The sequence below is a fragment of the Lipotes vexillifer genome, unplaced genomic scaffold, assembly GCF_000442215.2.
Source record: "Lipotes vexillifer unplaced genomic scaffold, Lipotes_vexillifer_v1.1 scaffold1293, whole genome shotgun sequence".
Classification (NCBI taxonomy): Eukaryota; Metazoa; Chordata; class Mammalia; order Artiodactyla; family Lipotidae; genus Lipotes; species Lipotes vexillifer.
In genome coordinates, this window is record NW_006790911.1 from 1952322 (window position 1) to 1968280 (window position 15959).

The following is a 15959-nucleotide window of genomic DNA, read 5'->3' on the forward strand; positions in this document are numbered from 1 at the left end:
CATATTGGAAGCCGTTTGGATGAGGATACATATTGGAAGCCATTTGCATGGCATCCTTTTATAGAGAGACAAGAGGATTTTAAGTTTAAACCTGAGAAGGGCTTAAAGAAAACACAAGGTCAGTGATATACAGGTAGAAAGTTTTGCCTGAAGAAGGTGGCAGAAGAGCACCAGTACAGAGGCTGGCATCCTTCATGGTGTGGGCAGAAAGAAAGGGCCACAGAAGTGAATCAGTCCCTGGGAGACTGGAGTACACTAATGTGCCTACAGCAGTTGACAGTGTGTTTAAGACTGTATGCAGCCCAATGTTGAGTCCTGGTCTTCTGGACCTCTCCTCAAGCTGTCATTGGTGAAGAGGAATATAGGAGGGATAAAAAGAGAGAAGGAAGAGTTTTTAGGTCTTTAGAGATATAGCCCTGCAGAGGTAGGGAGACTAACATTAACTGAGTATCAATTATGCAGAGGCACGGGGTTGGTGTTTTAGATTTCATATTTCATTCAGGTTCACATTTGATGACTGTGAGAATATTTTGGTGTGTCAATAGGGTTTGGTGGAGTCAGGGCCAGTGGAGACTGGAATATAGTTGAAATCACCTTTGCGCAATGTTGCTTAGAAAACAGAGACTCCTTCCTTACAAAACTATTGCCACCTATTTAAAAAAGAAAGATTACAAAAAGTAACTTTCGGGTGCTATTTTATAACCCATAACTATTCTCTTTTTTCTCTGTTTAGGTTTGGAGATGTCTCTTTGCAAGAAAGTATTAATCAGGAAAATTTTGAACTTCTAAAAGAATATTACACGGTATTTATGGAAAAGATGCCTCCTGATTGTAAGTATGCAAGTTACAAAGAAAAGCAACAATAATAATTTCTTGATTATAATTCTTCGGGAGAGGTCTGACATAGAGGTCAATGGAAGAATAAAGCATGGTGTGGGAATGTCAGAGTGATTTTGAGATTGTCTGCGCCAAGAAAACTGATTGCCAAGGTGGCCTGGCTGACACCTGCCTCGGTGCCCTGATTGCACTCAAGTGTAGCCTGCTGCTCATGCTAGGACATTAATTTCAGTGCTACTAGAAAATGCCAAAAGTCAAAAATAAGGAACTTATAATTAGAAATCTCAATTGAGTCCAACAGAAATTTTGTAGAATTCTTAACCATGTAAAAGACTTTAATAAAGATTTAGTTTTCTGATTTATAAGCTACATCAGCTATAGCTCTCACATATATATGTGTGTGTGTATATATTTATATATTTTATATTTATGCATATATATATATGTCAAATAGAATATAAATTTTACAGGTAATAAAAAATGACATAAATTAAGGAGCAAATTATTGAATATACTCATTGCGATATTTATGTGAAAATGTTGGGGCATAAGCCTATAGAACTGTGTTTTACATTTTGTTTTTTGTTTTGTTTTGTGCCATTGTTCAGTTCTGCCGTCCTTTTTCCCACAAAATTAAGCATTTGAGCAGTGCAAAATTAGAGAATAAAGAATGTATTTGGAGCTCATCCATAAGTACTATAAAGAAATAAGTTGAGATACTTAGATATTCACAATAAGAAACTAGGTTTTAATAAAGCAGGAAATATCTTAATATTTGTTACCAAAAGCTGTAATAAAACTCTACCTGTCATCTGTTCACTAGCAATTTGTTCACTGAACTGTATTCTGATACTTAGTTTGAAATATCTTAGGTAGCAGAGTACTTAGGTCTTTTCATTACACAGTTATCTTGCTTCAAAATATTACAGTGGCATAAGGACATGTCCGTGTGTTTTTACAGTTAGAAAATTTTACTGCCGCTTTTATATTTTATTTCAAATAAAATACTTTTAAAGCCAAAATGAAATTAAGTACAGAGAGATTCTTTGGCAGCCAGCATACTTATGGATTTTCAGTTTGTTAATTACTCAGAAGGTTAATAATATAAACAAAACTACTTTGCATTAGTAATTATGGGAAAAGTCCATTATAACGTGGACGTTGGTGGATCACTTTTTTCATTATTTTTTTAAACATCTTTATTGGAGTATAATTGCTTTACAATGGTGTGTTAGTTTCGGCTTTATAACAAAGTGAATCAGCTATACATATACATATGTCCCCATATCTCCTCCCTCTTGCATCTCCCTCCCACCCTTACTATCCCACCGCTCTAGGTGGTCACGAAACACGGAGCTGATCTCACTGTGCTTTGTGGCTGCTTCCCACTAGCTATCTATTTTACATTTGGTAGTGTATATATGTCCATGCCACTCTCTCACATCGTCCCAGCTTACCCTTCCCCCTCCCTGTGTCCTCAAGTCCATTCTCTACATCTGTATCTTTTTTCCTGTCCTGCCCCTAGGTTCTTCATAAACAGTTGTTTTTGTTTTTTTTTTTTAAGATTCCATATATATGTGTTAGCATACAGTGTTTGTTTTTCTCTTTCTGACTTACTTCACTCTGTATGACAGATTCTAGGTCCATCCACCTCACTGCAAATAACTCAATTTCATTTCTTTATATGGCTGAGTAATATTCCATTGTGTATATGTGCCATATCTTCTTTATCCATTCATCTGTGGATGGACACTTAGCTTGCTTTCATGTCCTGGCTATTGTAAGTAGAGCTGCAATGAACATTGGGGTACATGACTCTTTTTCAATTATGGTTTTCTAAGATGCCCAGTAGTGGGAATGCTGGGTCATATGGTAGTTCTATTTTTGGTTTTTTAAGGAACCTCCATACTGTTCTCCATAGTGGCTGTATCAATTTACATTCCCACCAACAGTGCAAGAGGATTCCCTTTTCTCCACACCCTCACCAATATTTGTTGTTCGTAGATATTTAATGATGGCCATTCTGACTGGTTGTGAGGTGATACCTCATTGTAATTTTGATTTGCATTTCTCTAATGATTGGTGATGTTGAGCATCCTTTCATGTGTTTGTTGGTAATGTGTATATCTTCTTTGTAGAAGTGTCCTTTTAGGTCATCTGCCCATTTTTGGATTGGGTTGTTTGTTTTTTTGATATTGAGCTGCATGAGCTGTTTGTAAATTTTGGAGATTAATCCTTTCTCAGTTGCTTCATTTGCAAATATTTTCTCCCATTCTGAGGGTCATCTTTTTGTCTTGTTTATGGTTTCCTTTTCTGTGCAAAGGGTTTTAAGTTTCATTACGTCCCATTTGTTTATTTTTGTTTTTATTTCCATTTCTCTAGGAGGTGGGTCGAAAAGGATCTTGGTGTGATGTATGTCATAGAGTATTCTGCCTATGTTTTCCTCTAAGAGTTTTATAGTGTCTGGCCTTACATTTATGTCTTTAATCCATTTTGAGTTTATTTTTGGGGATGGTGTTAGGGAGTGTTCTTATTTCATTCTTTTACATGTAGCTGTCCAGTTTTCCCAGAACCACTTATTGAAGTGGCTGTCTTTTCTCCATTGTATATTCTTGCCTCCTTTATCAAAGATAAGGTGACCATATGTGCATGGGTTTATCTCTGGGCTTTCTATCCTGTTCCATTGATCTGTATTTCTGTTTTTGTGCCCGTACCATACTGTCTGGATTACTGTAGCTTTGTAGTATAGTCTGAAGTCAGGGAGCCTGATTCCTCCAGCTCCTTTTTTCTTTCTCAGGATTGCTTTGGCTATTCTGGGTCTTTTCTGTTTCCATACAAATTGTGAAATTTTTTGTTCTAGTTCTGTGAAAAATGCCATTGGTATTTTGATAGGGATTGCACTGAATCTGTAGATTGCTTTGGGTAGCAGAGTCATTTTCACAATGTTGATTCTTCCAACCCAAGAATATGGTATATCTCTACATCTTTTTGTATCATTTTTGATTTCTTTCATCAGTGTCTTATAGTTTTCTACATACGGGTCTTTTGTCTCTTTAGGTAGGCTTATTCCTAGCTATTTTATTCTTTTTTTTGCAATGGTAAATGGGAGTGTTTCCTTAATTTCTCTTTCAAATTTTTCATCATTAGTATATAGAAATGAAAGAGATTTCTGTGCATTAATTTTATATCCTACTATTTTACCAAATTCATTGATTAGTTCTAGTAGTTTTCTGGTAGCATCTTTAGGATTCTCTATGTATAGTATCATGTCATCTGCAAACAGTGACAGTTTTACTTCTTCTTTTCTGATTTGGATTCCTGTTATTTCTTTTTCTTCTCTGATTGCTGTGGCTAAAACTTCCAAAACTATGTTGAATAATAGTGGTGAGAGTGGGCAACCTTGTCTTGTTCCTGATCTTAGTGGAAATGCTTTCAGTTTTTCACCATTGAGAACGATGTTGGCTGTGGGTTTGTCATATATGGCCTTTATTATGTTGAGGTAAGTTCCCTCTATGCCCAGTTCCTGGAGCGCTTTTATCATAAATGGGTGTTGAATTTGGTCGAAAGCTTTCTCTGCATCTATTGAGATGACCATATGGTTTTTCACCTTCAGTTTGTTAATATGGTGTATCACATTGATTGATTTGCGTGTGTTGAAGAATCCTTGCATTCCTGGGATAAACCCCACTTGATCATGGTGTATGATCCTTTTAATGTGCTGTTGGATTCTGTTTGCTAGTATCTGGTTGAGGATTTTTGCATCTATGTTCATCAGTGATATTAGCCTGTAGCTTCCTTTTTTTGTGACATCTTTGTCTGGTTTTGGTATCAGGGTGATGGTCGCCTCGTAGAACGAGTTTGGGAGTGTTCCTCACTCTGCTGTTTTTTGGAACAGTTTAAGAAGGATAGGTGTTAGCTCTTCTTTGTATGTTTGATAGAATTTGCCTGTGAAGCCATCTGGTCCTGGGCTTTTGTTTGTTGGAAGTTTTTAAATCACAGTCTCAATTTGAGTGCTTGTGATTGGTCTGTTCATATTTTCTATTTCTTCCTGGTTCAGTCTCAGAAAGTTGTGTTTTTCTAAGAATGTGTCCATTTCTTCCAGGTTGTCCATTTCATTGACATATAGCTGCTTATAGTAGTCTCTCATGATCCTTTGTATTTCTGCAGTGTCAGTTGTTACTTCTCCTGTTTCATTTCTAATTCTACTGATTTGAGTCTTCTCCCTTTGTTCCTTGATGAGTCTGGCTAATGGTTTATCACGTTTGCTTATTTTCTCAAAGAACCAGCTTTTAGTTTTATTGATCTTTGCTATTGTTTCCTTCATTTCTTTTTCATGTATTCCTGATCTGATCTTTATGATTTCTTTCCTTCAACTCAACTTTGGGGTTTTTTTGTTCTTTCTGTAATTGCTTTAGATGTAAGGTTAGGTTGTTTATTTGAGATGTTTCTTGTTTCTTGAGGTAGGATTGTATTGCTATAAACTTCCCTCTTAGAACTGCTTTTGCTGCATCCCATTGGTTTTGGGCCATCGCGTTTTCATTGTCATTTGTTTCTAGTTATTTTTTTATTTCCTCTTTGACTTCTTCAGTGATCTCTTGGTTATTAAGTAGTGTATTGTTTAGTCTGCATGTATTTTTATTTTTTACCAATATTTTCCTGTAATTGATATCTAGTCTCATAGCGTTGTGGCTGGAAAAGATACTTGATATGATTTCAATTTTCTTAAATTTACCAAGGCTTGATTTGTGACCCAAGATATGGTCTATCCTGGAGAATGTTCTGTGAGCACTTGAGAAGAAAGTGTATTCTGTTGTTTTTGGATGGAACGTCCTATAAATATCAATTAAGTCCATCTTGTTTAATGTGTCATTTAAAGCTTGTGTTTCCTTTTTTACTTTCATTTTGGATGATCTGTCCATTGGTGAAGGTGGGGTGTTAAAGTCCCCTACTATGATTGTGTTACTGTCAATTTCCCCTTTTACGGCTGTTAGCATTTGCCTTATGTATTGAGGTGCTCCTATGTTGGGTGCATAAATATTTACAATTGTTATATCTTCTTCGTGGATTGATCCCTTGATCATTATGTAGTGTCCTTCTTTGTTTCTTGTAATAGTCTTTATTTTTAGGTCGATTTTGTCTGATATGAGAATTGCTACTCCAGCTTTCTTTTGATTTCCATATATATGGAATATCTTTTTCCATCCCCTCACTTTCAGTCTGTATGTGTCCCTAGGTCTGAAGTGGGTCTCTAGTAGACAGTATATATACAGGTTTTATTTTTGTATCCCTTCAGCCAGTCTATGTCTTTTTTGTATCCATTCAGCCAGTCTCTGTCTTTTGGTTGGAGCATTTAATCCATTTACATTTAGGGTAATTATCGATATGTATGTTCCTATTACCATTTTCTTAATTGTTTTGGGATTGTTATTGTAGGTCTTTTCCTTCTCTTGTGTTTCCTGCCTAGAGAAGTTTCTTTAGCATTTGTTGTAAAGCTGGTTTCGTGGTGCTGAATTCTCTTAGCTTTTGCTTGTCTGTAAAGCTTTTGATTTCTCCATCGAATCTGAATGAGATCCTTGCTGGGCAGAATAATCTTGGTTGTAGAGTTTTCCCTTTCACCACTTTAAATATGTCCTGCCACTCCCTTCTGGCTTGCAGAGTTTCTGCTGAAAGATCAGCTGTTAACCTTATGGGGATTCCCTTGTATGTTACTTGTTGTTTTTCCCTTGCTGCTTTGAATATTTTTTCTTCGTATTTAATTTTTGCTTGTTTGATTAATATGTGTCTTGGCATGTTTCTTCTTGGATTTATCCTGTATGGGACTCTCTGTGCTTCCTGGACTTGATTATTTCCTTTCCCATATTAAGGAAGTTTTCAACTATAATCTCTTCAAATATTTTGTCAGTCCCTTTCTTTTTCTCTTTTTCTTCTGAGACCCATATTATTCAAATGTTGGTGCATTTAATGTTGTCTCAGAGGGCTCTGAGGCTGTCCTCAATTCTTTTCATTCTTTTTTCTTTATTCTGCTCTGCAGTAGTTATTTCCCCTATTTTATCTTCCAGGTCACTTATCCGTTCTTCTGCCTCAGTGATTCTGCTATTGATTCCTTCTAGAGAATTTTTAATTTGATTTATTTTGTTGTTCATCATTGTTTGTTTGCTGTTCAGTTCTTCTAGGTCCTTGTCAAACGATTCTTGCATTTTCTCCATTCTGTTTCCAAGATTTTGGATCATCTTTACTATCATTAGTCTGAATACTTTTTCAGGTAGACTGCCTATTTCCTCTTCATTTGTTTTGTCTGGTGGGTTTTTACTTTGCTCCTACATCTGCTGTGTTTCTCTGCCTTCTCATTTTGCTTAACTTTCTGTGTTTGGGGTCTCCTTTTCACAGGCTGCAGGTTCGTAGTTCCAGTTGCTTTTGGTGTCTGCCCCCAGTGGCTAAGGTTGGTTCAGTGTGTTGTGTAGGTTTCCTGGTGGAGGGTATTATTGCTTGTATTCTGGTGGATGAGGCTGATTCTTTTCTTTCTGGTGGGCTGGACCACATCCGGTGGTGTGTTTTGGGGTGTCTGTGACCTTATTATGATTTTAGGCAGCCTCTCTGCTAATGGTTGGGGTTGTGTTCCTGTCTTGCTAGTTGTTTGGCATAGGGTGTCCAGCACTGTAGCTTGCTGGTCGTTGAGTGGAGCTGGGTCTTAGTGTTGAAGTGGAGATCTCTGGGAGAGCTTTCCCCGTTTGATATTACATGGAGTCAGAAGGTCTCTGGTGGACCAATGTCCTGAACTCGGCTCTCCCACCTCAGAGGCATAGGCCTTACACCCGGCCAGAGCACCAAGAACCCGTAGGAAACAGGAATTTTTTCTTTAATCTTTCTATTGGTCTTCCTTTTAGAAACAAGCAGTTCAATGTCATTATGTGAAGGCCTCACTCTGGCTTCACCTAATAGGGTTCAAAGAGTACAGGTAATTTGAATCTGGTTCTTGTGTTCATCTTCTTTTCTTCACCCAGGCTTCCCACCATCCTTCTTTTCCTGGACATTCCCTGGTGGTCCAGTGGTTAGGACTCTGAGCTTTCACTACCAAGGGCACAGCTTCAATCCCTGGTCAGGGAACTATGATCCCACAAGCCACGGCAAGAAAAAATAAAATAAAATAACACCTGTTCCTGAAGACAAAGTGTCACTCCATGCTTCTGGAAAAGGCTCTCCCAGTGACCTGTTGGTGGATAATTTTCTTACAGTTACTTGTAATTTGGAAGTAATTCCCATAATTTTTATAAACAACTTGATTTCTCTTTGTATGGGTCCTTTCAACGTGAGGTCCCTGGACCAGCAGCATCCGTGTCACCTGGAAATCTGTTAGCAATGCACATTCTCAGGGCCCTCCACAGGTCTATTGAACTTGCCCTGTAATCTGTTTTAGTAAGCCTTCCAGGTCATTTCTGATCCATACTAATGTTTGAGAACCAATGCTGTGTCATCCTTACTCAAAACATACATTATATTAAAAAGTAGTTTGTTGGCAAAGTCTATGAAAGATTTCAATACTACACATAAACAATTATATACCTAAAAAGAAATATGTATAAGTAATTGTTGAAGTATTTCTGATATATGAAATACAAAGTAATCCCTACATTCAAGTCATTGAAACTCTTCATGGGAGTGTAAGTTTAAAAAATTGGAAGAACATGAGACCTCATATAAATTATTGCTAATTAAATGTAGCTGTTTTGGAAATATATAAATATATCTCATGCTTGAAAACAAGATGTACTTTTGCATCAAATCAATTTTATTTCATTAGTTGAAATGAGTTGTCTTAACAGGCTGAAGTCTTCCTGATATTTTGTTTCCTGTTATGTCAACATATTTTTGAGACAACACTATCATCGATTTGGCACAGAATGAAGGTATGATGTGACTGTGGTTATTTTCCATAACAAAAGTCCAAACCGTATCTATGAAATTATACCAACACATGTAGGGTTTTTCCTCATGCAGAAATATTGTAACCTAAAGCATCACTGGGCTGCACTCCATTCAAAAGAGTAGAAATAAGGATTAGGCTATTTGTCAAGGAGGGAAAAACTACTATGTGGGATCATACTTATAATCCATATAATCTACTATTTTTCTTTCACAGTGAGATCAAGGGATAATTTGTAGCAGTGTTAAAAGGCTAAGTTAACCCTCTAAATATATCACTTTCACTTATTCATCCATTTTGGATGTCCTGTCCATTAATTTACTCACCCTGTTTTTTTTATGATTTATGATCTAGTCAAATTCTACATATTTTAAATAAAAAATTTTCCTTTCTTCCCCCCCGCAATTTCTTTTAAACTTAGGGATGTCCCCTACTTTTGCAATACCAGGATTTAATGAATAAATCATTTTAGCCTATATATTCACTCCCAATCAAATAGTTATCCTCTTTCTGTTTATTCTTCTTATACATAGCTTTTATGGTCTAAAACATTTATTCTTCCCCAAATATTCTGTAATTCTGTTAAATATGTAGTAGATTCAATTGATAGTCTCAATTCAGCAGTCTACACACATGGACTCCTTTTATCTAATACCTCTGTTGGCTTTACTGGGCACTCACCCCTTAGGAGTTAGTAATGGGGAGGGTAGTAAACTTAAAAGTTGCTAAACAACAGTACCTCATTTCCTTTCAGTGTGTTCAACATAGTCTGGTGATTTGTAGACTAATGTATTTGAAAATCTCAAGTTCATTTGGAAGAAATATTCAATCAAATTCAAGTATTACTATCCTCCAACCCCATTTTCCTTGTATCTGCAGAAAGGTCATTAGTGGAAGGCTTGGTAGGTTGGGATGGCCTCTCTCTCTCTCTCTCTCCCTCTCTCCCTTTCTTGGAGGATTCATGGGATCTAGAGCTGAGATGTACCTGTTACACAGGAGGAACCCAAGAATGGGTGATCCGTTTCCTGTAAATCTTTGCTGAAACTTCTGAAGCAAGAAATATATAATGTCTGAAGTTGGTATCAAACAGAGCTATTGATGACTGGGAGGTCTGTTTGCTCTGAGTACTGTGTGTTGTGGATTTCTCCCTTCACATCTTGGCTTAGTGATGCAGCTTTCAGACAGTAGCTCTCGCTGCCCTGACTGTAAGGCACAGTAAATCATCAGGAGATACTTCCCCTCAGGCCCTGCCACTGATATTCACTGGCCCCTTTGATCAACAGGCGAAACTCCTGTGGGGCAGGTGTGAGTGTTTCTCTCTCTTCTGGCTCTGATCTTCCAGATGGGTTTGATGATCTCAGAAACCTTTCAAGGCCCCTTTTGTACCCACCTAAAGCATTAAGACACTTCAGTGTTGGGTTAGCAAAATAAAATCAAATAAAGTACTGCTGTAAATCACTAGTGCAAACTGCTCTACAGTTTAGAGTCAGCATCGCATCTCATACATAATTCGGGGCTCCTGACTTTGGTGGATGGAATGCTTCTTTCTTTCCCCTTTAGCTGACCAAGTGTCACTTTATACTCTCCAACCTCTCATTTCTCTTTGTGATAATAATGCCCTTCTCTTGTCCTTTTTCCAAAACAAAGGAGAAGAATATTTTCATACGGTTCTATTGGAATGCTACCGTTTATTGGCTCCTATGTGAGTACTATAAGGGTGGGCTGTCTAGCATGTGAGCTACGAAGGAAAATCAGGCAGCCTTTTGTGAGCTGTTATCAACTATCTCGACAATATTTGATATCCCTGTCTTACATATAATATTTCATCAACTGTAGCATAACAATCTCACACAAAATATTTTTCAGAAAAAATCTTAGGCTTGTGATGAGGGCAAGTAAAATGTTGTTGTCATAGTTCATCCTGCATTTTTTTTTTTTTTTTTTTTTTTTTGGCCATTGTTGCTGGAAGTCTCCCATTCAATTTAGCAGACATTGGTAGAGATCGTATTATGTGTAAAACTTTGTGCCCGTCGCTATGGATGATGAAAGATGAATAAGATACAGTCTCTGCTTCTAATAGCTTACACTTTAATGACTCAGTGTGATCAAGGAATAATCTACCTTAACTCTAAATCTCTTTCCAGAATACTAGTTGCTATTCCGTAGTATTGATCCTTTCTGTGAATAACTTGGTTTTGTTTCTGTTGCTTTTGTTGTTCAAAAAGTGTTAGTTTCTCCTTGATCATTTTTGACATTCATTGTGTGGTGATGCATTGCCACAGATTTCACTTCTGCACTGGGAAAAAGAAAAGTTTCTATGCATTCTTTCCATTCTTAGAAATAAGAGAATAGGATAAGAAGCTAATATTTTATGGATAATAAATTTTAGAGGAATTGTTTAAATAATTTTCCATGTATTCCACATAGGAAATGAGAAAAAATACATCATAGGGGGAGATTATCCATAAGTAAGTATAGGGAAAGGAGGACTAAGGAACCCACAAAAAAATGGAGAAATGATTAGAGATTGAGGGTCATCGAACATCACTATAGCTAAATGAGAAGCTAAATGAGAATAATATCAACCAGCAGAAGGTGACCAAGAATAACAAATGTGTTGATGAAGAAAGAAGCATGAGAATTAAAGAGAAGCTGTTAGATTCGGTGTTGAAGACATTTGATGACATTCGATGGAGTAGTTTTAATAAAAGCATGGGATGAAACCCCATCAAAGGCATTCAAGGAGAGAACTCGTATTGTACAAGTAGAGAAACAGAGTGAAAGCCACCCCTTAAGAAAGTTAAAGTGAATACAAACAGAGAAGTGAAAAAGTAGGCTAAAAGCAAGGATCATGTACGAAGGTTTTTCCCCTTTGTTTTTCTTTAGTTTAGTTTCCAAAGAGAGAGCGAAATTATAAAGACAGGTTGAATTGCCAGATGGTGGCTAGGGGCTAAGCACGTACCCTTGACCCTGCCAACAGGTTCTGGAGAGGAGTACAATGATGAGGGCCCTGGAACTAGCCAGAAAACCTGTGAGAGGCCCCGAGAGAGAGAAGAGGACAGGCCTCCCATATGATGCAGAGCCAGAACTTTAGCTGAAAGGGAAAGGGTAGTATTCTGGCTTCTAGAAAAAGAAATCTGCCCTGCCTGGCTGAAGCCCTTTAACACCTGAAGAATTCCAACCAAAGGTCACAGTTAATTCTTTAAGACTGATGTTCTGAGCTTAAAAAGTTTGAAAAGAGTCCAAAGAGTAGTTCTGGCTTGGTCTTCATACCCCTTCTGGTCCACCAATGTCGTCAGGTCTCCCATGGTCCTTTGATGGCTTCAGAGGAAAAGCCTTGAAGAAAGATTTTGTTCACATCCACCATACTAACTTTCAAAATCAGATCAATCATGGTTTTCCTTGATATCTTATCAAATTCTTTTAATGTAATTATTTAACTATAATTCATAAAAGCTTTGCATGCATGCCATACACTCTGCTGCACACTTTTGCTGAGCTAAGATTTAGTTAACAGGGTGCAATTTATTTTTGTGCCCTTTGAATTTATATTTTCAGTTAACATTTTTTATTTTTAGTATTTTGATTTATCTGATCTCTCATTTAAAAATAGACCAAAGGAGCAAAACTGGTGCAGTTAAAGATAAAATTAGAAAGAAAATTATAATAAATACTAAAACTCAAAATAATGTGAAATATAAAAAAAGTTAACAGGACTCCACTGGGACAAGGAAAACCTTCAAATGAGAGGATTTCCCAGAAATAGATGAAAAAGAAAAGCTTGACTATGAATACAATGTTGAATATCTAAAACGGGCTTTTGTTAGATTAGAGAATGGATCAACTCATTCCTTATATCTAATACTTTGTCTTTTTAAAATGTTGCCGTTGAAAATTTAACCAGTTTTTCAAGCTTAAGACAGCTCCCTAGTGAATCAAGATAATCTTTCTAGAACAAGTATGTGGTAATACTTCCCTGAATGAAGTTATTGGATTTTGTTTCTAGAAGGAATGAAAAGACTAGAGCTACCAAGATATCATTCATAATTGTATTTCATGTGAAATGAATTTACAAATTGATACACATCAGACTATTGCTGAGAAAGAACTAGTTACAACGTTTATAACACATATTTTGCTCCGGAAGAAATCAGCCCTAGGTCTTGGCAAACGTCTTTAACCTATCACACTGTTGGACTTTCCACACTGTTCGATGCCAGGGAGTGTGGGAGTGCAGTCACTGTCACATGCTAACAGGTATCTTGTGTTACAACTGGATACAGTCACCGAGAAGCAGCATGTAAATCAGTCCTTGGAATATTGAGCATATATCAGAGAAAAGAATTGTACCATATTTGCTCTGTTTATCAGTGAAACTTAAGACTACTTAAATGGATATTCTCTCGAGTTAGTGGTTATTTTATGAGCTCTGTTGCAGACCAGAAAGCGTGCGATGAAACCAATACTGACAGCATCAGCTCCATGTGCCGCATAGGTGGGCAATGCTCCGTAAACAAAGAACGCTGCCTCTGAATATTCAATCACTTACTGCTTATTTACCTACAGTTGGAGCCCACGTGTGTTGACACTCACAGCGTGGCTCGCTGCCGCCATGAGTTTGAACATGTTGCTTTCACTTCATAGAATAAGCTATGGTGGGTGTTTCTTGTCCCCGCTTTTCAGAGCCCTCTGTCTTTACACTACCACCTAAACTGAGCCTGGCTCCCCAGTCCTTAGTAGGCTCTGGAAATGACTTGAATTTATAAAGTAAGGAAATGAGGTAAGGCAAATATCTGAAAAGACATAAACAAACACATGCGCAGACATATTGCACACACACACACAGGTACACACGCGCGTGCACGCGCACACAACTTACTAAAAGTCGACGATCTGAGTGTTTCTGATTAGCATAGCGACTTTCTGATACAGGTTAACTGTTTCCCAGGTTTCAAAGTAAATTTCTAAATTATTACCTTTCTACCCACACCTGATAATACTAGATTTCCTTTGAAAGGTTCACATTTATATGGAACCTTTCTTAACATGAGGCCAGCCTCTCAACATTCACAGAACAGTGACATCAGAGGCTACGGTTTTATTCTGGCAACTGAGGTTCAGCTGTGGGTGACAAAAGGCACTGTTAGGCCCTTCCCCCATCACTTGTCTCCCTTTTCCCGATATCTCTTTTATCTCTGCTGCCTTTCTACTGTCTCTAAACTTTGGGGGTGAGGTCAGGCTATGATTAACCTGCAATAGGATCGGGTAGAGACAGGGTGTCTGAATTAGAAAGGATATGCTAGCCTAGACTGTCCTGTGGTAAATTGAAAAATACTGCCAAATTCTTAGCAGCCATAGTAGTCAGAACCCAGTCATGCAAATGAGCATTCTAGGAATTTCCTGCAGAGTATTGGAGATAAAAATGAAGAAATTTAGGAGAAATTAACCAGGGCGATGTAGCCACCCAGCGTTTAGCAATAAATAGCATGAAACTAGCAGTAGCTAACCCAGGTCCGGAAGAGACCTGAGTTGGATGTAGTGGCACCAGAGCACAAAAGCTGTCCTTCCCCCACCCCCATCTAGGTTCTTGGTGGGGACTGTCCAGCAGAAGCTGGGACCATGGACAGAGAAGTTGCCCTACAACCAATTCCAGAGACAGCGGAAGAAAGAGAGATTGAGAGAGAAATATACTAGCTTCTGGCTTCTTCCTTGCATTTAATCTCCCTCTTAATCCTCATTGCCCAAACTTAATTGTAAATCAGAGGGCAGCAAGTAGCCTGGGAAATGAGGCTACCTGCGATCAAGAGCAGAATGGGGAAGGGTTCAGGTAGATATGAGAGCAAATCAGCGTTGACCAGCACAATTTACCCCTTTGCCACTCAGCACCTCTCCTCATTTTTTATCCATACGAGTCATTTCAGAGAAATCCGTATCTGGCTGTGGGGTCAGCAGTCTGTGTTTTGACAAGCCCCCTCCCAGGGAGTTCGCTGCACGATAAGATTTGAGAACCACTAGCTTAGATTTGTACGATGTAGATTTAGCTATCAAATTGTAAATCTGTGTTTTGCATTTCATTAGCACTCTAGACATGAATGTAAAAGGAATCGAAAAGTTTTCAGAATAGTAAAACTGTACTATCTTTTATTTATTTGTTGTTTAACAAACATTTATTGACCTGAGCGAAATGTGTATATAAAGCAAATAGCTGTAATCATGATTCTGTTCAATGTGAGATTACCTTGATTTATTATGTCAAGCTAAATCCATGTGTCTAAGTTTCCTAAGCACAAAGAATAATCTGAATACTATAGATTATTTTGGTATTTTTAACAATCTTAAGGATATAAAATGACAGAAGATATAAGAATTTTCTTAACACATGCCAATCCTTCCAATAGGAACTATAAATTACTATGACATAATTTATTTAGTAATAATTTCTGTTTTACAGACATCTCAACTTTGATACAATGTAGACATCCAGATAGACAAATGAGAAATCCTGTTAGTCATCCAAATATTTTGCTTATCTTGTTTCAAACTATGTGTATTTGGAAACATTCAGATGGCTGAGGAATTTTTCACATGTTACCCATATGTTTGGCATTGCATAGACATATAAAAAGATGAGTAAAGGGGATTGTCAGTACACAGGAAAAATATGTTATCATGCAGGACTTCCTGAAAGTTGGAAATGTTCCCCCAAAAGCAGACAAAAGTGGAATTTGAAGGTTACTGTCTTCAATTTTTCTCCCCCCATTTTTCTAGTTAGCTGCTCTAGTCAGCCTTTGGTCCACATAACTTCACTGAAACTGGTTTTGTCAGGTTTTCTACCTGTCAAAGCCAATGCTCAGTTCTCTGTCCTCATCCTACTTGATCTAGTAATAGGTTTGAGATGGTTATTTTTTCCCTCTTTCATCACTGGTCTTCCAGGCCATCACCCTACTCTTCTGTGATTACTCCTGCCCCCCTGGCTGCTGCGTTTCAACCTCCATTACTGATTCCACATTATCTTTCTGACCTCTAAATGCTGAGGGTACCAGGATTTAGTCCATGGATGTCTACTCCGCTGCCTTGTTGAACGGCCTCATTGCTTTAAATACCATCCTTTAATTATCCACCTCCATACCTGCATCACCAGCCCATCTCTCTTCCCTAAATTTATATATCCTGCTCAACACCTCAAACTCTGTTCCTGCTG

At 37.7% G+C, this 15959-nt stretch overlaps 1 protein-coding gene across 1 annotated transcript in view; it reads left to right on the forward strand.

Moving 5' to 3' along the window:
- Positions 1 to 15959, forward strand: part of INPP4B (inositol polyphosphate-4-phosphatase type II B) — a 352372-nt gene that overhangs the window by 283616 nt on the left and 52797 nt on the right. Inside the window, exon 20 of the mRNA XM_007464000.1 lies at positions 734 to 831. Coding sequence (XP_007464062.1) covers positions 734 to 831 — 98 coding nt within the window. The remainder of the gene's footprint in view (positions 1 to 733; positions 832 to 15959) is intronic.